The sequence below is a fragment of the Accipiter gentilis genome, chromosome 33 (genome assembly GCF_929443795.1).
Source record: "Accipiter gentilis chromosome 33, bAccGen1.1, whole genome shotgun sequence".
In the NCBI taxonomy this organism is placed as follows: domain Eukaryota; kingdom Metazoa; phylum Chordata; class Aves; order Accipitriformes; family Accipitridae; genus Astur; species Astur gentilis.
In genome coordinates, this window is record NC_064912.1 from 8,067,386 (window position 1) to 8,089,753 (window position 22,368).

Consider the following 22,368-nt stretch of genomic DNA (forward strand, 5'->3'; position numbering starts at 1 on the left):
CTGGTAGAACCAGGCGGCAGGACGGGGGAGCGGGCCGGGGGGGAAAGGGCTCCAGGGGCTGCGTGGAGCGAGAGGGAAACGAGTTTGGGGTCCTCTTTTTTTTTTTTCTTTTTTTTTTCCCCTTCTTCCCCCCAACGCGTTTGTGCAATCACTGTTGTCACATGCAAAGGCACGATGGCTTCAGGTTCTAGAGCAGTGTCTGTTGTACACCTCGTTAATGCAATAATCATCTAGAGCTCGTTCAAGCTGTGCTTTTTTTCTTCTTCTTCTTACAAAGACCAAGATGGTGCATGAAGCAAACCAGCCAACCACAAAAGGACTTTCAAAAAGCCTCCTACTCACTCTTGGTATATTCTGGACTTGAGCACAACTACTTTTAGCACGTCCCAACCACACAGGCACCTGTTCAAACAGATGCCAGCGCTTCAGCTTCTTACATTAAAAAAGTGTAACAAAAATCAATTGTAAGCGGCAAGAAGAGGCACTTCCTTTGAAAGCAGCAGGCTGCACCTTTTGGTGTCCTGGTTTGAAAAAGCAGTAAGACACTCATCAGAGAATTCATTTCTATACTAGATTCACATCCGGGACATCATACGCGAGGGTATTCACCTCACAAAGATACATTAAAAGTCATCCTAAAGGTAATTGCAGGATCTTATAGAGAAAATAGGAACACAAAGGTTAATTTGCTATAAAATACAATTCACTTGAACTATAAACGTGTCACACCTTTGTCACAGTACTTGCACTTCTTATTTTTCATTCCGAGGATGACAGCATATACCCCATTACTTTTTGCTGCTCAGTTATAAAGAACAATCAACTGGGTTTGAGTACACAAATCACAACTCATTTCTTCAAAAAAGAACTTGTGGTTAGACTGCCAGAAGTGCTGTCACAAACACTGCAATAAATAGCAGCTTTTTGAAACCACTCTGCCCTTGCTTAACAACTCCCTCTTGTAAGGCTATCAGCTGCTTTTGTTTCAACAGCTTTTATTTTGGATCCTCTTTGCATGACAAAAAATTTTTTTCCTTCTGGCTCAAACCTCATCAGAACTAAGTTTGAACATTGTGCAAGTTCTGTCAATTCAAAGTAGAAGTCTAATGGAAACAACACTGTCAAAGTGTAACAGAAAGCAATGTCATCCTGGAAAGCTTAGGAAGGTGAGGGTAGGGGAAGGCTTCACCGAAATTTGTCATGTGAGGCTGGAGGATTTCAGATGGCCTCTGCCCATTCCTTACTTTTTTGTGGAAATAGCATGAGCACGTGAAGTCAGCATGCCACTTCTGTATCTATCAACAGAGGAAAAACTATTTGTTCACAACTCAACTTGCTTGTTAAAAAATTGACCAAAAAGTTGCTTAATAAAAATAGTAAATATCAATGCATTAAAATGAAATTGTTTGAGGTATTAATCTTGCCTTCCTGTATTTCCTGCATCTCAGAAAAAAAAAAAGACAAAAAGAAAGAAAAAAGTACTTCAGACATGAAAAAAAGCAGGGTATTCTTGCACAATTAGGGAATCTTCCTGACTGAAAATAATTATATTTGATATCTATTTTCTCCCTACTGGTCACTGGTATGTAAAAGCATAGCCATATCTGTATGTGTTTGTTTAGTTGTATTGCAAGTGAAAGTTTTACCCAAAGGAGTTTTAACTGAAAAAAATATTTAAAAGGGCCCTATTTGCAGGAAAACATGTGTCTCTGTGTATAAACAGTTGGTCTGCAGGCCAGAGAATATCAAAGACTTGGCCCAAGTGAGACTCTGAAAAATTTCACCCTGTAATTCCATTTCTTGACTTCATTTTAACATTTCAGCCTTCATGTGTTTGGAAACAGTCCAAAAGTTATAATTTTCTGATTACAAGCACTAGATATGAAAGACAGTCTTTATTTTAAATATAACATTTTAAAAACAAACAGTAACTTCAATGTAATCAAACACAAAGCACTTTCACACAAAGCAAGTTATGTCCTGCATTTGTCTGTCTAAAGTAAGTTTAACAAAGCAAGTTACTTTAGCACATTCTGTAGGTAATTCCATACACAAGAGAACAAACACAGGCTCTGTATTTAAGGAAATTTAGATATAGAAGGGGCAGCAGAAAGTTTTGCAGGATGCTTAATTAGGTGGAATAGCTGCCAACTTTGTGACCTATTCTCAATCCATACAAGGAATTTAAAGAGATGCAATGGACTGAGCCCATGAAATAAAATAAAATACAACGCCACATAATATTTTTTTTGGTCCGTGCTCTTCTGCATTCTGGTGCCACCACCTCAGATTTTCCAACCACCACTTTGTATAGAAAAGGGGAGCTAAGGTAATAACAATTTGAAGACTTACTCACCAAATGAATATACAGCAGGATTATCCAGACCAGATTGACACGAACAAGAACTAAAACCCTCCCCACCCATCATGCAAGCAAACATCAAGTTTGGAAACACTTCATGCTTCATTGCTTCTTCCCATCTTGCTCTCATGATAAACTGACAAAAAGTACATTTTCTGTGAAGTCCAGTGAGGCGAGAGGAGGAGGGATACTGCTTTACTGGAACCGAGGAAGTTAAAATCACTGCCTGTGTCATCAGAACAGGCAATTCAATGGAGCATCACCCAGGCCCTTTAAGAACATGGAAAGCGTTACAGTGGTGCAGTAGCAGACAAAAAACACAAGCTAGTAATGCATCAGGGAAGTGGAAAGCTACAATCATTATCTTGCCAGTTAGTAGCTACTGATGTAAAAATTTATGGTACAAGGAGACATGATCAGAAACCTCTTCCAAATGCACAAGCTCTTAAACCACTTGCAGACTGACCCACAAGCAGCAGCAGTTTACAAAAAGTAATTAACACAAGGCCTAGAGGTTGTATTTGTGATCCATGAAACTCCTGGATTTCAAACGTGAAATATTGAAAGACTTTTGTAAAGTTAACTTATACCAAACATTTATAGAAGGCACCTTTTTCAAGAACGGTAAATGCAGTACTTTTTATTTGTATTTATTTTAGCTTTTTACTTTTACAGAGATTAATACAGTGTTAGTATCATAGCCTTGTTTAAACACCTGCCTGCCTTTTTTAGACAGGTATCATTCAAATGCATCAAGAAGTTATTTGGACAAGTCTGCTGCTTATGACATGGTAAAATGCTTCAACCTTCAGAGCCTCATTCCCTAATTTTTTGTCTTAAACAAGCATATCCATCTTAAGTTTCTGAAAACAGAACTTCTCTTTCATTTAGAAAAATCAGCGTACAAGTCTAAATAATCAAAGAAACTCCCTAAAAAACATGTTACCTTCTTAATGAAGAAAGACTAATTAACAAACAGATTAACAATTAAAAGCCCAGGTCCTGTATCTGTGTTTTGCAGGTGGAAGTCAAGCCTTAAGATAAGGCTGAGATTTGTTTATGATCTATCAGTTGACTTACGTAAATGTACAAGGAAGTTTTCCAATGCTATAACGAAGGGCATTTCCACTGGGGTGGAGACAGGAGAACACTTCACAGACTTGTAAATCAGCAGTAAAATAAAAAAACAACCAACCAAAAAACACTGAACAAATATCTATTAAAATTCCTGTATGAACATCTTTACTGCAGATTAGAGATATGACTAGACTTGAAACTGGCAAGGAAATTCAGGTACTAGATTGAATCACCACTGATGCACAACAACCCAAGTTGTCCATTTGGTAAAGCTGCCTCCAAGAAGGAAGAAGCCTTTAAGTTTGGTTCTCTTTCAACTCTGAAAACTTTAAAGTGAATTTTAGTGCTCATGAAAAGATGCCAACAGATCACTTCTTCTGTCAAAGCAAGGCACTTTTCTCAGAAGCAAGCAACTCCCTGCCAGTTTGTAAACAGTGCTGTTGCAAAAGCATCAACACCAAGCATGAGACTATACAGGTCTCCACAGACATTCTCCTCTTGGTCTGTGCTGACTACAAGCAAGCACACCAGCATCCAACATGATTGAGACAAGATTAACTGAAGAACATCATCAACCTGTTTTGCATAAAGCAGAAAGGGAAAACATTTAGCTGCTATCAACTGGTGCTAGACTGAGTGGCCTATAAAGATTACACATAATTTTTACAGACCTAAGTCAGAATCCCCTTCAGCAGATTTTCATTCAAACAATTTAGCAATAAACATTACTTTTGATTGGTTTCCAGTGACAGGATGCATAGAAACAACCAGAAGTCTCCATGAAACTTCAGAAAGGGCTTGCAGAGGTGCTAACCAACTTCATCAATGAATTATCAATGTTTAAACACTGCCTATAAGCGTTTGTAAGAACCAATAAGAGCATTGCAGTTCGGACAGCTATGATCCACATCCTTTAGGGCATCAATGCAGAAGGGAATTAAGCAGCAGCCACCTATACACCTGCAAATGAAAAACAAAACAAAACAATCTGTTTTATCACTTGTTACATACACAAGAAGGTAAAATATATTTCCTGCAAAAGCCATCAGTAAAACTGGTGCCATGAAGCTTTAGGAAGAACACACACAGCTATGGAGTCCATCACTCTAGTGTTCTAGAGCTGCTTTAAGGTCCTATAGGACTAAAATGCAGATGTAGGCTATTCAAACCATAAAAGGGTCAAGTCCCAGACTGAATGAGAAAGCAACAAAGCTGAAAGCCTTGTTATTCCTTAGAGCTATAAAATGTCATGTAAGAAGAGAAAAATAAAGTGCAAATTGGAATCAACCTACCCCAGCAGGCAGAGGCCACCACATGACAGCCAAGTCAAAGCTCCTGAGTCATATGAGAGACGTGTCACTATCATCTGGTTACAGGAAGGGCAGCACATCTGAACTGGGCGGTCATAAAATACTACTGGTTGCTGCACATACACTGTCTGAACTGTAACTGAGCAGAGAAATATGCTGTTTACTCAATGGGTAAATAAGGAAGAAAGGATAGTTAATTGACTTCCTCCGAGTTACAATCAGCTATTACTCTGAAATATTTGAGACTCAGGGCAATGAAACGCACAATGACAAAGAGCAATCACCATGGTATTTCCTAATGCAGAAACACACTGTCTTTAGAATAAGGCTGCATTAAAAACTGCAGAAAGCCAAATGATGCTATTGATATTAGCACACACTGAAGGAAGAATTCACAAGAATTGATTCACATTATTCCCTTCAAAAATATTTTTGGAAGGTGGTGAACACCTGTGAACCACAATCTTTCAACTTCCGCACAGCACCTATTACACAGCCACCTGACAGCTCCTTAACCTGCGTTACAGTAGAGTTTTTCAGGCTTACTCGGGTTATTTGCTGGTGCAGGCTGTCCCAGGTATGGGGGAGGGTTCATTCCCTTCCCATCTTGTTTCTGGCCAGGTTCTGGGACAGGATAGGGGTGAGGATAGCTCACATTGATTCCTGTTGTTTCCTCATAAGAAGGTGGTGCAGACGGGACAGGGATAGCACTTGGAGCAGACATTGTATCTAAAACATAATAGAGAGAAAGTTATAACAAAAAATGTTATTTATTGAGGGCCAGTGACAGCTAACTGGGCTCTATTCAGACAGAAAGCAAGATGATAACTAGATTAAAATGCACCTTTACCAGCATAAAATCTATTGACTGTTATTTGTTTCTGATAGTGTTAATTGTTAATCTTGATTTCATTGTTGTTGCTGCTTCCTTCCCTCTTCCTTTTCACAGGGTAGTTTGTACACTGTTTCCCCACCACCAATTCTTCCTTTATAAGTTAAAAATGCTAAAACAGGGACACAGGGCATCTTTATTAGCATACTAAGCTATCTGACAGTTTCTCCCAGTTCTCCAAGAACAGTATTTCAGATCCCTCTCGTCCTCCTGAAAACTCAAACAATATGATAGGCCACATGGTAGTTGCTAACTAACATGAGCCTGGTTTGTGGTGAAGCTCAAATACTTTAAAAAGACTATTTCTCTCCGCTGTGATTTGGAATTAAAAAATATTTATATTGAAGGAAAAAGAAACCCCAACAATTAAGTACATCCAACTCAACTCAAAGCTTTTACAGCTCTCAGGTATGTCTAAGGTCACCATTTTTGCTGCTTACCAAAGTTCAAATGAGTTTGTTACTGTGACTTTCCTCCACCCATTCTTATTTCATTACAGAGTATAAGAATGCCAACCATCGCCTTTTCCTCAGAGTGGAAAGAAATGATTGTGATCTCAACCCAGACTTCCTCTTTCTCCCTGCCTACCTATTTCCTATATTCTGCCCACCAATTTCTTTGTTGAACAATCTCTCACAGCATCAATGCTGATTAAGCATCCCCATTTTTCTCTTCCTCCTAAGGACCATCAGACAGCTCTCAGAGCTACACTCCATTCTCTGTTGTTGCACATTGAATCCCTCTGTATACATGCAAGTCATTTCACTCAGCACTATCTGGGAAGGGCAACCTGTATTTGGAATATTAATTCTATATTATTATAGTAATATAGAAGCTATAATTAACCATAGCACTAGTACAAATAAAAGAAATAAGAGAAATTGCACTGATGGGGGGGAGAAAAAAGTATATTAAGAAAAAAAAATATCCACAACAATATAGCATTACTTTCAAAGCTTGTTGCTTTGAAAACAGCAGCTTGCTGGATACATGCAGCATCTTTCGCGGTGAGACGCCAGGCATTCTAAGCACAAGCATTCTCCCTGTTGTTCATATCACATCTTGGGACACCACTGCATTGCATGGTAGTAACAGGATCTAAACATGCACAATTGCTAACTTGGTAGTCACATGCTTCAGAAAACTATCTGCAAGGCTCACAGCCCAACTTCCTTTTCTACCTTATACAAAAATGACACATCCTCCCAAAAATAAACCAAAGAGGAATGTGGTTAAGTACAGACCCAAGCCGATTCAAAGCTGAACATTAAAGATCAAAGTTCAGACCTGGTTAAACTCTCAAGGCCAACCAGTGAACAATCCTTTCCTCACAAGCTATGTTGTGGATTTTTACAGTCCAGGAAGTATGCTGTAATTTGGCTGTCCAATATGCAAAGTCACTACACAGAAGGAAAAGAAGAGTGAAGAATCAAAGAGTAACATTGTCCATGTAGACCTTGTTGGCTTTCTGGCCCAGAAGACAAGAGGGGGTAAAAAAACCCAAACAAACAACAACAACAAAAAAAACCAAAAAACACCAAAACAAAAGAATAAAACAAACCAGAAAAAAACTCCAGCATAAAACCCGGCTAACCCTTAAATTGTTAAGTTACCTTTGCAGAATTTAGTTCCTGATAAGATGGAAGACCACAATTTCTTTCACACTGAAATCAATAGTCACAACAGACAGTGGAGGAACAACAGTCAGTGGAGAACCAACCTACAACTGTTGTGCAATGACCTATTACACAATAGTTTCCCACACAGTGGCCTGAATGATCCTTTTAATGTTAAGCTAGAATGACTATTTTATCAGAGAATTTATTATTCCCAAATAGAGATAACTGTTGTGAAACCATGCATCTACAACCACCTTCTCCCAGATTACCTCATTCCATTTTGTTTACGTGGGCAGATGAAGCCCAGAATTCACTTGCTGTTTTCAGTATATTGTAATGCTTAAAAGCACCAGTTTAACAACCAATTGCATCAACAAGATTCATCCCAGGAAAGAATGTAGCTATTTTGTGCACAGATCGGGAACTTTTTCACTGCATATTCTGAAAAAGGATCTTCTCATTACCATTTCAAGACATTTGTGTAATGGCCACCCTGATGTCAAAGCATCCTGGACTTCTAAATTAACACATAGAACTATGAAAGAACTGCCTAATGAACCCCCTTTTCCTTTGGTCTCCTAAAAATCTGGCTTTTTGTACTGTTTAAAATGCACCTCTTTCCACCTATCACCCAATAAATATACCACATTCTTCATTCAGAAGAACTGGTCACTTTGGCAGCAAGATTGCAGAGAAGGATCCAGCAGATCTACCAGACCAGAAGCTGAATATAAGCTTACAGTGTCATGAAAATGGCCAACACCATGCAGGGATGTGTAACCAAAACCAGATGAAAAAGTTCTGCTGCTCTGGGAAAGCCTGCATGGGAGTACAGCATCTGAGAAACAAATAGGCGAACAGAAAAGCACCAAGAACAATCATAAAGTGTAGAAAAGAGAACTTCTGAGAAAAAGCCAAAGAAATTGAGTTTCCTTAGTATTAAAAGGCCAGAGAGAATAATGAAGACAGACAGGTAGCACTGAAGAACAACTAAACTCCTCAGAGTAAACTTTAAGGAAAACTTTAAGAAAAACTTTAAAATAATAAGCTTTTCCCTATGTCTATTAACAAGACTACTTAAGGACTAGATAAATTGGCAAGAAGAGTTGTGGAACCTTCCCTCCTGAAAGTTTTAAGAAGAGTTACACATCAGAAATTATATGTCATTCAGCATGAAGTGGATTAGAGAATCTCTTCACATCCCTTCCAACTGTATTTTCCTTTATTTCAACACTTGCTTTTGAAAATAAATGCAATGCCTTTTAAAATTAAATACTTAGTTTCATGTATGCTGTTTCAGAAGTGAGATGCTGCATCTTCTGAAGAAAGTAAGGCCCAACCCTGAACAAACTGCTTGCAAACCAACCCCCTGCCCCTAGAGCTTATTGCAAGACTGGGTCTAGAACTAACTGAAAACCAGCTTCCTCTACTTAAAACAAACCAAACCAAACCCCACCCCACCCCCTCCAAAAAAACCCAAACAAAACAAAACCACCACCAAAAAAAACCAAGACCAACCGTGATTATAATGAATTTCTGAGTATCAAACTTATTCAAGCTTCAGATAAGATAGTAACTGCAGCAAATTGATATGGCAACAAGCAGTAACCCAAGGATTAGACAGTAATGAAAACAAAGGTTAGGGACATTCTAGAGAGGAATTTCAGCATTTTATTTTAGCTTAGGCAAGACTTATAGCCTGGGTTAGTAATTAAACTGCATATTATGCTTCCTTATGTAATCTCTTAAAGCACTAATAGACTTCCCATAGTTTCCATTTGCACTTTGCTCCCTGCAGATACGTACAGAGCAGCTTATAACTTTAATCTCTTATATAAAATACCACTGACATGTCTGGAAAGAGCAGCTAATATATAATGCCTGATTACAAAGACGACAAAAGATTAATATTACAAATCAACCACCAGATTGTATAAAAAGTGATACAGAATCTTAAGCATCCATTTACAATAGGGAAAACTTGAATTTCTAACACATTAACAAACTGTACCCAGCTACTTACAAAAACAGCAATTTACGAATTGAAAGATAAAAGGCACAAAAGCAAGATGATGGCAGAAGCAGAAACTGAACCTACAAGTTTTATCTTCTCAAAGCAGACTCTCAAATACTGCTCCCAAATAATTCAAAAGGGAAGACTGTTTGGTGACATGTACCTGACTGCAAGAAAAAACAAAGGATAAGACAGGTAACAGGGAAGTCAAATACACCAAAAAGTTATCTGGAGGTAGCATATATGCAAAACATTAGGCAACATTAAAGCTATCTCAAACCAGGATATGCAAACATTGAAAGACCAACAAGCACACTAAATGCAAGACCAGGCCTTTTACACTGATACACAAGAAGTTTCCATTTACATCTGGAAGTTTCAGATCCAAACACTATTAAGCACAAAGAAGAACTGAGCAGTTCTAGATTCTGTTCCCAGACTCACCACTTTTTTGCTTCGAGTCTTTACAGATGCATGTGGTAAGACAAAGACCAATGGCTTCAGCTACCCATCCCACATTCTTCTGCTCGTCCAGGTGCACAATAGTAAGGTGTACATTGACTCACTGTGCCCAGCTGCACTGTAACTTTGGGCAGATGAGTCACTAGACTCCAGAGAAGAATAAAGCAGCAAGAGTACGTACCAGCTCCCTCCCTGATTTTTCTTTTTTGTTCTTTTGCTCAATAGGAAGAAACACAAGTACTTAGAGCTGCGAGCACTTTTCTCAGCCCAAATAATTTCCTTCATAAGCACACACTGGAACAACACTGGCATGGGACAAAGCACACTTCCAGTTCAGTCCTTCTTGCAGAGGTCCATTGCTCTACATACAGAAGAAACTTTGCATAAGGGGAGGGAAAAGGCTGGTAAAAGCCACAGCATTCACAAACCACTCTATTGGAATAAAATCAGATTAGTTATTTACGCTGGCTGGAGAGACCAGGAAGACAAGTAACAAATTCTACTGACAGAAGGATGCATGGATACCCTTCTCTCCAATGGAGAGTGCAGCACAGCTCTATGTCACTTTTACAACTGCACTAAAGCCACATAAATTTTGGGGAACGTAAGCCTTTTGATACTGTTGAATAGTAAAACTCAGTGGTGTGGAGCAGTTTTTGCAGGGTTTTGCATTTTGCAAAATCATATTTCAGCTAATTCAAACACTCCTCCCCACTCCCCCCCCAACCCCCCATTTAATTCCTAAACTCCAACTTCATGCAGCAATTTGAAACCAGAAGCAGGGTCTGCATTTGCTCCCTACCCAGAACTGTCAATTTTAACACAGCAAGAGAATTTGCAGGCTGTACCTGAAAAAAAAAGCACACCACCTGGCTAAACCTTTCTTTTATCTTGCTACTGGAGAAGATTAATTAAGTGAATCAGAACTTCTAAGGTAACTTATCGGAAGAACTTATTAACCAAGCATTCATTATAAACCCAAGATTCTTACAGCCTTTTATCATGGGCTTCAGGGTTTGTATTTGACTAAAATCATCCAAGATAAAACTTTGACTTGAAATTAGCAGCATGCTTAGAGACAGCTCCACATTGCGGAAGGATTCAGCAGGGTTATAGCTCATCAGATGAGACAACTGTCCAATGATGTTTACGTAATCAATTAAAATATAAAAATAAAATGTAAAAAATTACCTACATAGGGTTTTTTTTTAAAAATAGCTGCACAGCATTCCTCAGTACACCCTCCCACAACATGGGTTTGTAAAAAGTTGGGCAGCTCCTTCAGAATGCTAATTGAAATATCGAACTGTAAAACCTAGTGTAGATGAGGAAGACTCTTACTCTGATCTTCTTCCATCAAGATGCATACAGGCATTACACGGAAAATAAGAAAGAACGTATGTTTATCAGAGTCCAGAAGCTACACAGGCCTTAACGTGCCCAAAACAATAAGTTGCTCTGTGATAACCTATACCTGCTACATCTGACAGATAATACACATTCACACATTAACTTATGCCATCATCTGTTCTAGGAAGGGAAATATATTCCAGATTCCCTCCCTCCCAAGGGGCAGATTTCCTGTAAGAGTGTTAGGGCACCGTTATCTGTATCATGTTCCCAAATACAGAGACGGATAAAGCTACAGGGCTACACTCATCTTCCCCTTCCCTCCCCACACTCCATTCGTGATGCAGACCAGTCAGGGTCAGTCTGACTCACATGCCTTTCATGCACCTTCACCTAGTGATAATCACAGTAACTACAAATTGTCCTCTCCACACCCAAAACTGAACATATATCTATTGCCATTTTCTCACCATAGGATGCATCCCCCATCTTATGAAAACTTTTTGATACTGCCCAGATCGGTATGTTAACATTACATAGTTTAAAACTGCAGTCTTTTCCTAAAGACAGAATGCAAATGTGTGTTCTAAGAATGCAGAAAAATACCTTTTGCCCAAGGACAAATTGGGGGGGAAGGGGGGAACCCGAAACGGGAGAGGGAACAAGACAAAAGCAGCACTCAAGTCATTTATGCCTTACCCAACAATTACAGATGAATCATTAGGCAACAATTTTTTTAATTCCAGCTAGTTTCCTGACCTGCACCAGAGTCTAGTAGAAATGGATTCCATAGCAGCACACAGGTAACAGCAACAGCACCTCAAGAATAACTGTGGGTAGACAATCTCTCTGCCCCTTAGCAGGAGGGAAGAAAAACCACACGTCTGCGCTGTCACCACACTAACATACCACACAAGGAAAAACTTATGTGCAGAAGTGTTGCTCCTGGGAAGCAGAGAAGATGGAGGAAACTGTAGTGTCATCCCTCTCTCCCTGTCCAGCCAAACCTGAGCCTGACACCTGCTTTTAACGCAACAGCAAGTACTGCTCTTCTAAGAATGGAAGAACAAATACACTTACTACCTTTACAGAACAACTTTCCTTAACTGAAATCTTCCTTAGCCACTCAGGTACAGGCCAAAAATGGTCTGCTTGGTTTTAAATAGGCTCCCCTGAAATGAAATAATTACAGCTGTATATGCTTGAAGTCCTTCCGAAACAAACTTTAGAGTAAAGAAAATATAACTTTTAGTTTAAATCAGAGTGTATGTCTGTCATAAGAAATTTTTATAAAAAGATAACCACAGTTAGCTATATGAAATTTGAACTAAGAACATTTTCATTGTTTGGTATGGATTTACAAATTTCCTGGTTTTATCAGAAGAAATTTGTATCCTTAAAACAGTGCAATAGCATATGTCCTAAATCAATCTCAGACCATTTCTACCAAAAGAAAGATCCAACCTGCCACTTCACCACTATGGAGTGAGTTTTCAGCCACATCAGTTCCTTAGTCTCACCAGCCACACAGTAGCATAAATGCTAGTGTTACAAGGGGAGACAGCAACAACATTCATGCAAGGGAACATACACAGATCATGAAACCAGAACCAACATCTCAGACCATCTGTTTTTACTTTCACAGAGCATCATTCCAAAACTCAGAATCAATACATACGCATTCTCAGCACGAGGAGGGACATTTCCATTACTCATGTTTATTAGGATCACTTAGAAAAGTAGTACATAATTTATTTTTATCTTCTGCTGTAAGGAACATTGCTAAATGTGAATTTATCTGAACGCATTACATCAAATTGCTTTCTAGAGAATTTCTACTGAGAGGTACAACACACTAGCAAAGATGCAAGGCAAGGACAAGAAAATAAAGTAAGCTTGTATCTGGCTATCCAAGTGATAAACAAGGTGGCAATATCATCAAGAAAGCATACCTTTTATAAGAGCATAAGAAGTGACTATTTTTTTTAGATTTCCTAGCAGTTTTCATTTTTTCAGGGAGTTTTATTGAATGGTTGGATGAAAAGGAACAAGACATATATAAATTTGGTCATTCACGTTGGGGTGCAAGACAGCAGATCTCAAGCAGGGACATACTAGGCTCTACCCAGGAGGGAGAGATGGTGTTGGCAGCACAGCAGAGGAGCTGGCAGGAGAAATGGGGCTAGAGGAAGGCTGCAAAACAGCATGGTGCAAGAGGGGCTTCAGCTGAGCAAGGGAACAGACACCACTGAGAACAAAACCAGAAGATTCACATGGTTGCCAGGAGCACAAGAGCCAAGCCACTGTGTCCCCGCCACCACCATCCAGCCCTGAAAGCTTATACCTTGTCTCAGAAACTTCTGCCAGACTCTCAACTCCTGCTGCTCTATTCCCAGCCCAACCACCTTCTGCTGGATATAACATCCTTCACATAACCCCACTGCACAAGCTTATTCCAAGAAGCTATGCAGCTCAATTTGAAAGACATTACCTAAGCCGGCCTCAAAGTGCAGAGCACAGCACAGCCTGCACTGGGTGGGAAGAGAAACACGGGAAAAAAGGTGTCAGGCACTAAGAAAAAAAAAAAAAAAAAAAAAAGAAAGAAAAAAAAAAAGACTTACCTGGATTGTTGCACGTTTGTTACACACAGCAGAAAGTTGCTGGCTATAGACAACTGTGGTATTTGATCTTTTAAGTCCAGGAAAACACCCACAAGGAATACCAGCAAAATCTGTAGGCAACACACACAAGGGCAAACAACGGATTAGTTAGAAGGAAACAGAAGCTACAACTAGATAGTTTTTACTAGAAGCAAAAAAAAAGTATGGTAAATAAGCCAGATAATGCAGAACTTCTCCATCAGGATCCCATCAGGCTGTAAATAATTATGTAAGAAGAACAGAATTAGGAAACACACTTTGGAACAGAAAGCTATAACAGAATACAAAGTCAAAGGGTCTTGAACAACCTCACCTAAGCAGGTTGCTGATCCAAATGACGTCTGGAGATCCCTCGTCCAACCTAAATTACTCTGTAATAACCCAGAAAACTGAAGTGAGGTTACTGTACAAGAAAAAGATTAAAGGTCCAGTTCTGGTTTTATCCATACACTAAAGACTAAATACTAAGTTATGACAAAAATGATGCAAAAAGATACCAATTGTGATGTAAACAACACAAATTAATTTGCTTTAATGTCTTCTTAACTGAGGACAATTCTCCAGAACATTGCCTGAATTGCTGGGCTGTCTCTATTGCTGCCTGCTTGGTTCAAGTCAGACAAGCAGTAATTCATCCCCAGTACAGAGCCTGGCAGCAACAACAGGCATTGTATGGCTACTAAATACTCCTTCTGCCCCAAGTACTATTGTACACCTAGTGGAATGCAGATTCTGGATCAGTATCTTGATATCAAAAGGAAGCTAGGTTTTATTAGCTGACCTGACTCCCCCCCCCCTTTACTTCACAGGACATAATGTAAATATATATACATTTGGGAACACAGGAATTTCAGACCATTTTAAGACAAGCTTAAATCTTCTTGCTTTTGTGAGATGTTCTAGAAACTCCAGTCTATCACAGTTCCAAACTTTATAAAAAGTTTTAGTCACAACCAGTTTCTCTTGTCTCTACATCATCCTTTAAGCAGTTATATATCCTAATGTTTATCTCATATACTTCTACTACCGTAACTTCTCAACTAGAGTTCTCAACCACTGCCTCCTGTCTGGTAAACCTCTGCTGGTCTTACAACATCCGTGTTGCCTCCTCACCACTCACGTCTGTATCTGTCCATGTCAACACTGCTGCCCTCCGGGATCACCCATCTTTTCCTTTCCACGCTGTACGTAGGAACAATCAATGGCCACCACGCACCAGCTGAGCAAGCGCAGAGCTCAGTTACACAGCCAGTCAGCCTCAGCGCCTCTGCAGCTGCGTGGGCCAATTCCTCCGTTGAGTCAGTAGCCAGCACTGACTTTCCTTATTGTATATACCACCTACACACCTGTGCGCATACCAAAAAGAAAAGAAGTAATCTAAAATTGTTGTTGGTTCCTGCTCTGGTAAGCTGTTTATTCAGCCTTTCCCTCACTTACCATCCAAAAATCTCTCCCTTAAGCCTTCAACTACAAGGATAAGGCTCTGTGGACACACAACTCCAGACTGCAAACCTCAAAGAAAGCCTGTGTTATTTCTAAGTAACATAAACAAGTTCTTTCGTAATCCATGACTGCTCTTCCCCAACCACGCCAATTCCTGTACATGTTTCCATGGTCATTCTTCAAAGTTTAAAATAGGCCTCAGGTAGCATCTCTTGATTTTACTTTTTCTGACCACGCCTCTCAAGTCAAAAAGCCCTTTCAACACCTGAAAGATGCCTACAGAAAACTTCACAGGTACAAAAGACAACATGGAAAGAAAAATAATTTCAGCCTTAAGTGTCTGACTAGGACTGGAGTCACTCCATCCACACAAAGTACAGCTAAGACCCAGCACACAAGCTTCCCAACAACGACACAAGCCTCTTCGCTTTCCTGGAGCGCAGAAAAGTCTCTGGAATATTGCTGATTGCCTTCCTTACACGACACAGCTTTTATCAGGACTTCAGTGAAGTCTATTAACATTTCCATAAAGAACTTGTCACAAGTTTCTTCATTCTTCCAGGTTACACCAGACTAATCTGCTGCACTGGAGGCATGGTCATACGTTAGTAAACACTATGGATGTTTATACATTCCAGTAGTCCCACGGTCTTCCCAGTAGACTAAGCAGAAATGCGGAAGGGTTTATTAGAAAGGGAACTGTGTACTCAGTCTAGTGTGGGTTTTACAGTAGCCACGTAGCTAGGGCAAACACAGGAGCTGATACAGAAGGAACAGACATGGCTACAGGTGCAGTGTGTACGCAGGAACAGTAATTGTGGTAACCCATCAGTTCCCTGAGGACAGGCGTTGATCTTTCACATCATTGCCTTTGGCAGACTGAAGAGGGAACAAGACAGCAGTCAAAGATGACAAAACTCAGTAAGTCGTTGTGATGATATCTGTAGTATCAAATATTACACAGCTGTATTTTTAAAAGCCACTGACCTCCTGTTTTCTTTAGAAAAAGAAAAGTTTCCCCTTGTGACTAAACTACAAGACCTGAAAGCTGATCAACTGTCCCTGGTCACAGTGTACTGGTTTTGGCTGGGAGTACACAAGAAGTTGGGAGGGGACACAGCCGGGACAGCTGACCCCAACTGACCAAAAGGATATTCCATACCATATGACATCATGCTCGGCAATAAAACTAGGGGGGAGGCTGGCAGGGATTACAATTTTTGTTATTAGTTTATTTTAATTATTAAACTGTTCTTATCTCAATGCACAAGTTTTCTCACTTTTACTCTTCCAGTTCTCTTCCTCTCCTCCCATGGAGGGGAGTGAACCAGCAGCTATGTGGTGCTTAGTTGCTGGCAGGGGTTAAACCACAACACACTGCACAACCGGAGACCATCCTCACCTCTGCTTTACTGAAGAGTGAGTTCTAAGCAGCCAACGCCCTTTCATAGATTTCAAAATAGTCATGAGCATAACTTCAGCATTAACGCTTCTAGTCTTGATATTTAACATGCAATACTTACTTTTAAATGATGTCACATTTTTCATTTCTTACCACTGACTAGTTTTGGACAGCTGGTTCAATTTAAAAATGACTGCTATGCTTTTTTGCCTTTTTTTTTTTTTTATCTCCCCCCTTCCTGGAGACAGATGCAAACAGGTCTTGTGTCTTTGCAGCGCTTGGCAGCAGCCCTGGCATGGCAACCACCTCTCCTGTGCTTTTTCCTTTTTTTCTTTTTTTTTTTTGAAGTTAAAGTTTCAAATCTGCAGCATAAATTTACCAAGTACTACAGCGAATGGTATAAAACTAAAAGCAAATATCAGTCCCTTTAAGTTATCTATCAAACAGAAATTCCTAACAAAGAACAAGATGACATCAGGACTACAAAACAATATCTTCCAAATACTGAGTATTGTGGAGGTAACCACAATTTCAGCTTTTCAACTTAATTTTGCTGATGCCCCTTCTGCTTTAAATGTCAACTTTGAAGAGGTATGTGAACTATTACTTCATACAGCCAGTGCAAACATGTGTCTCACAATCCAGGGTGCTACATGGAGATTAGCCTGGGGACAAGAGAAGAAGGTAATAACCCACCCATCTGCTTGGTATAAAAAAAAAAAAAAAGAGAGAGAGAAGAAAATTACTTACAAATACAGCTTTCCTCACCCAGCTTGGCCAAGCAAATATGTTGCTGCCCTTCCCTTACTCTTTATCTCTTGCTAAAATTTGACATGATTGAATCCCCTAAATGAAACAATTCCTGCTCAGTCCTCTTCACTAGAAATCCCAAGTTGCTCTCCAACAGCACAGGTAATTATAGGGGCTCCCCGCACAGAGGAGTTTAAGACAGCTGCTGATCAGCAGCACCTGGAATGAAACACAGGTTGACGGCTAATTTTTTTTTAAACAATCAGGCAGGATATACAGGTTTATCCGAGCACTTGAGATTTTTGCAGTGTGCAGCAGCAAGCTGTAGCACAGCACTCGCTTGTGCTACCATCTTGGTCATCTGAACTCTGGACAATAACCTCCTAGTTTAAAATAACATTTCTCAGCAGGTTGGTAGAGTTGTGTAAATTTCTCAGGCGTTTGTGCGAAAATAAAATTCAGTAATATTTACAAAAAAGACTTCGATATCTATTATTTCAGTATGACAACCAATGCCATTCGCGTCACACGGAATTTTATACTGGCAAAATAGAAGCGATACTACACGGCGTGCTCTCCCCAGCAGGAAAGCTTACAGACATCGAGAGTGCTCCCCTCACCAAGTAGTCCACGATCTCAGAATCATCCTGTGAGCGGCTTCACCTCGGGTCCCGGCGAGGCCGGCGAACCCCCTCCCCTCCCGGGGCAGGGCCGGGCCGTTTTGGCCCAGACCGCTGCTGCGCGGCTCTCAGGCCCGTTCCCCGAGGACAGGGACACTTTCCGCCCCAGTCCGGCTGCCGCCGGCAACAGTTGGGTTTCGCTTCCCTCACAGCTCACAGCTTCGGCTCCGGCCTCGCCGGCCCCGCAGCCGAGAGGGCAGGAGCCGCCGCCCACGGCCTCTCCCGGGCCGTCTCCTGACCGTCCCGCCGGGACCGGGACCGCGACCGGGACCGCGACCGGGACCGCGCCGCCCGCGGCACCGCTGGCGTCCGCTAAGCCCCGGCCCCCCCAGCGCCCCGGGACCGGCTCGCCGAGCCGCGACGGCTCCCCCAGCCCGCAGCCGGGCCGTGGGGGTCCGGCCCTGCCTGCCTGGGCGCCGCCGGCGGGCTGGGAGCGGCGGCCGGCGCTGCGCCCCCCCCGAAAGCGGCCCCGGCGGTGGAGCAAAGCCCCCCTCTGCCCCCCGGCCCGGCCCGGCCCTGGCCGCCGCGGGAGCGGGTCCCGTCCGGCAGCAGCCAAAGCCCGGCGTCGCCCGCAGCGGCCCCGCGGCCCTTACCGCTCCTCAGCGGGTGCGTGCCCGCCCGCCTCTCTCCGCTCGGGTGAAGCCACCGCCCCGCAGGGCTCGTCCCGTCCCCACGCTCGCCCTCCTCCTCGCCCTCCCCCGAGAACCGCGGCGGGGGGACGGACTGCCGCGGCGGGACACTCCGCCGCCCCCAAGCGTGGGCCCGGGACAGGCCCCGCCCGGGGCCCAGCCGCTCGGAGGGAGCCGCCGCCCCCCGGAGCTACCGGCAACGCCTCGCCCGCTCCCGGCTGGGAGCGGAGCCAGCGCGTCCCGCACCTGGGAGGAGGAGAAAGGCGGGGGGGGGGGGGGGGGAAAGTCCGTGGAAGTCCAGAGACGACGGACGCACACCGCCGAAACTGCCAGACAGACAAACGGCCCGTCCTAGGTACTGGGGAACTGCGCCGCTCTTCCCGAGAGGCTTACTCGTGGATTAACAAATTAAAGCGAGTGATCTTCCACTTTCCCATAATCAGCGCAGCCAGACTCCACATTTTGTAGCACAGGAGGAAAAAACCCTCCCCTGCTTCTGCAATACCCCTTATGTTACCAAGATCAGTCGTTTCAGACAACACCGTATGCAAGAAAACATAAAATGATCAAAGAAAACTTCGAGATAGAGCGATTTTAACTAGTGCCTTTACAGGCAATTAAATTGGATTCAGTCTTTGGAAAATACAGACTATGTCAACGCCTTCGTCTATTCAGCCCAGCAGCTCAAAGATAAGACAGAAAATTAATTACTGCCCAGATCCCTGAACGGGGCTCCACAAGGACTGCCTCACTCACTATCAGTTAGGTGAACCAGTTGTCAAGACCTAGTATTTAAATGCTTTAATCTACTTTAGACTGAAGGAAGTCAATAACCCCTGAGGGCTCAGCAGGGATTGTGCATTAGGCCTTTTGGCTGAAAGCATCCAAAATCCATGAAAGTCCTCGTTTTGTGTTTAAGTCCTTTCTTGGACCTCGCCCTAAGTAACATGTATAAAGCTTCAAACCCAGAGCTGGAATTCAGGTTTCATAAGACCAAAGGGGCTCCTACCCCAAGTGACAATAAGCCCAATAGTGAGGTCTGCAGTCACAGTAATCTACTGAATCACTTGCAGGTACTGATACTCAGGGGGTTTCATCAGACGCTGGAGCATGAGAGCTCTGGCAGCCTGAGTACTCCCAGTCCCCTCATTTGGGGGCGGCTGTGATTCAGCAGCGTGCAGTCCTTCCTACAAGTTAGCATTTGAACCTGAGAGTAGAACTAGATTTGGAGGTGAATAAATTTTCATCATTATCAAGAAATTACATTATACATTATCATATTTTTCTCAGAAGCAGAATATGAGTAATTTTGGCTTTGGTGCCCTGGCATAACTAAAATTGGAATAATTGTTCTCTTTGTAATTAAATCCCCTTCCCCCAGTGGCTATGAGCAGCTTAGAAGCCACAGGGGAGAGAAGCCATGACTGAACATACCTCCCAGGGTGAAATAAGGCATGACCTTCAGCTGAAAGCCTTCTTACGCTGTCATGCTCTCCCATGTCTTTTGCTTACATCTAGTCAGAGGCTGGCTCACGCTACAGCTTTTACTCCTCCTTGGGGACCCTGATAACATCGCTCTGTTTTGCCCTACTACTGTTTCCACCAAACGTCCAAATACAGCAGGCAGTCAGCATCCGTTTACCAGTGCACGAGCATATTTCCCCTCCTCCTGTCTCACCATTCACCAGTTCCTCCCTTTCCAGTCCTTTGCTGGCTGGCACTGGACGAAAGAAGCATCAGCTTTATCCAGGCTGTGGCTGGCCAGGCCACTACAGCACCTGCGAGCCGCAGCCCGCTGGCCCGCCTGGGTTAGGCAGGGTGCAGGCCTGCCCTGCAGGGCAAACCCAGCACAGGTTCCCCGAAGCGGCCGCCTGTGCGGTGGGACCTGCAGAAGTTCCTTCCTGCAATAGACCAAGTGACTGGGTGGGGACACGGGCAGCACCAACTCCAGGCATGCTTGAGGAAACAGGGCTAGAAATTAAGGTAAGTCCTTACTGTCTCCCCCCACCCCCCCGAGCTGTGTACATATTAGAATATTTTTGTTCTGAAGATTGTAAACATAATGTTTTAAAAAAATCATAAGGAAAAAGCCACATGGCAATTTCAGAAGCTTGAAGTCAGTCCGAACGCAGTATGCTGTAACCACGAGAGCTCCACTCCATCACCTGTCCAGTGGCATGATGTCCTAGGCAGCCCCACACGCTGTATTTGGCTGTTACACCTTTCTCCACCCTACTGAGTCATCACCAAGGCTGCTAACGGCGTCACAGAAATGGAAATGTACGCAGAATATCGTCATCACACTAATTGCACATATTGTATTACAGAACACCAGTAGATGTCAGTTTAGCCCCAAAAAGAGGATGCCTGCTAGCTTTATTAGTGTTTTGCTTTTACAACAGTAAGTTTCCACCAAAGAAACTAAACAAAGTTTAGAAGTTGATGTACATTTAAAAGACTGTTAGCCATATTTTACATACTGTAATAGGACCTCAGTGTGTAAAATAAGTAAACCTTAGTGTCACTTTATTTTTCTCCTGCCTGGAAATCATAGGACTGGCACACATACAAATAATTTTTTTTTTTTTTTTTGTCATTTTGCATATACTGATTTGTTGAGGCTAGAAGACAATTCCTATGAGTTTTGATCATTTCAATAATACTAGATACTTAAGGAGAGTTGTGCCAGAATGCAGTTTCAGACCAGTAATCAATGTACAAACGTAGATTTACAGAGAAAGCAAGGTAGATGCATCAAGTCAAATGAACAGAAAGAATGTTGGGGTTTTTCCCTGCTGTTGCAATGGCTGATTCAAGTTGCAAAGCAAACAGAACAAGACCTCCAACACAATTTGAACAGTTAGTACAGGCAAAATACAGCCAGTCATTTTGGTATTGCGATTGCCGGTCAATATCCTGACCGACAATAACAGCTAAAATTTAAGCCATTCATAGGATTGCTTTTCACAATATAAATATTTTAAAAGAGAAACAGGTAAACTCAATAGGGTTCAAGAAAAAAAAAAAGACACAAACAGCAGTGCCATGTAGAAGAGTAACACTTCCAAATATTTTGGAAGATTTATATTTAAAGTAATGAACAAACCCAAACCAGACCACAAATCCAAAATTGTCATTTCTACATAATTCACTGCTGCAAACATCAGTTGGTTGAAGAAAAGCTACTCCAAAGTCCCAAGGGCATGAACTTCCAGATGGGATCAATACTAATGAAGAAATTATTTACCCTTACAACATCAGGTAGTACTCAAATCAAAAGTCAGCTTCTGCCCATGGGAATGTTGACTGCCTGAGAAAGCAGAGCTTGAGTTTTGATTAGAGTGGTGTAGCTTAGCACTGATTATGCTAATTCTAAATATTTTCTCTGAGCCTCATAGCAAATTTAGCTCGCCTATGAGCCAAGTTCTTTTTTTTATGTAATTTTGTGTATAACACTGACAAAAAGTTAACAAAACTGGAGAGGATTTATATGTAATTAGTTAAGCGAGTCAACAATCTCTTCCCCTCTGGTCCTTTTACCCACCATTATCAGATACTGTTCTGCTAGATTGTTACTGCTAAAGAATTAGGATAAAAAGTTTTCTAGGAAGTAAAAGAAGTTAATCTAATTTAATTAAACATACTTGTCAAAACAAGAAGTATATAGAATGCACAGGTTTTTCTTATGCTTCTCCTTAATTAAATAATACTGATATGA

General features: G+C 41.8%; 1 protein-coding gene across 3 annotated transcripts; it reads right to left on the reverse strand.

Annotated features, from left to right (window-relative positions):
- Positions 1–1,876: 1,876 nt before the first annotated feature.
- LITAF (lipopolysaccharide induced TNF factor) lies at positions 1,877–20,148 on the reverse strand. Of its 3 annotated transcripts, XM_049835527.1 has the most exons (7): positions 15,184–16,055; positions 14,867–15,092; positions 13,708–13,817; positions 13,578–13,617; positions 5,296–5,478; positions 4,732–4,888; positions 1,877–4,399 (listed from the first exon to the last, which is right to left on the reverse strand). In XM_049835527.1, the coding sequence occupies exons 2-7, from the start codon at positions 14,880–14,882 to the stop codon at positions 4,291–4,293; spliced, it is 615 nt and encodes a 204-aa protein (XP_049691484.1). In that variant the 5' UTR covers positions 14,883–15,092; positions 15,184–16,055; the 3' UTR covers positions 1,877–4,290. The 3 variants fall into 3 exon arrangements, with proteins under 3 accessions (XP_049691484.1, XP_049691483.1, XP_049691485.1); XM_049835526.1 differs by lacking the exons at positions 14,867–15,092; positions 15,184–16,055 and adding an exon at positions 20,085–20,148; XM_049835528.1 differs by having other exon boundaries at positions 14,867–17,319.
- Between the last annotated feature and the right edge of the window lie 2,220 nt (positions 20,149–22,368).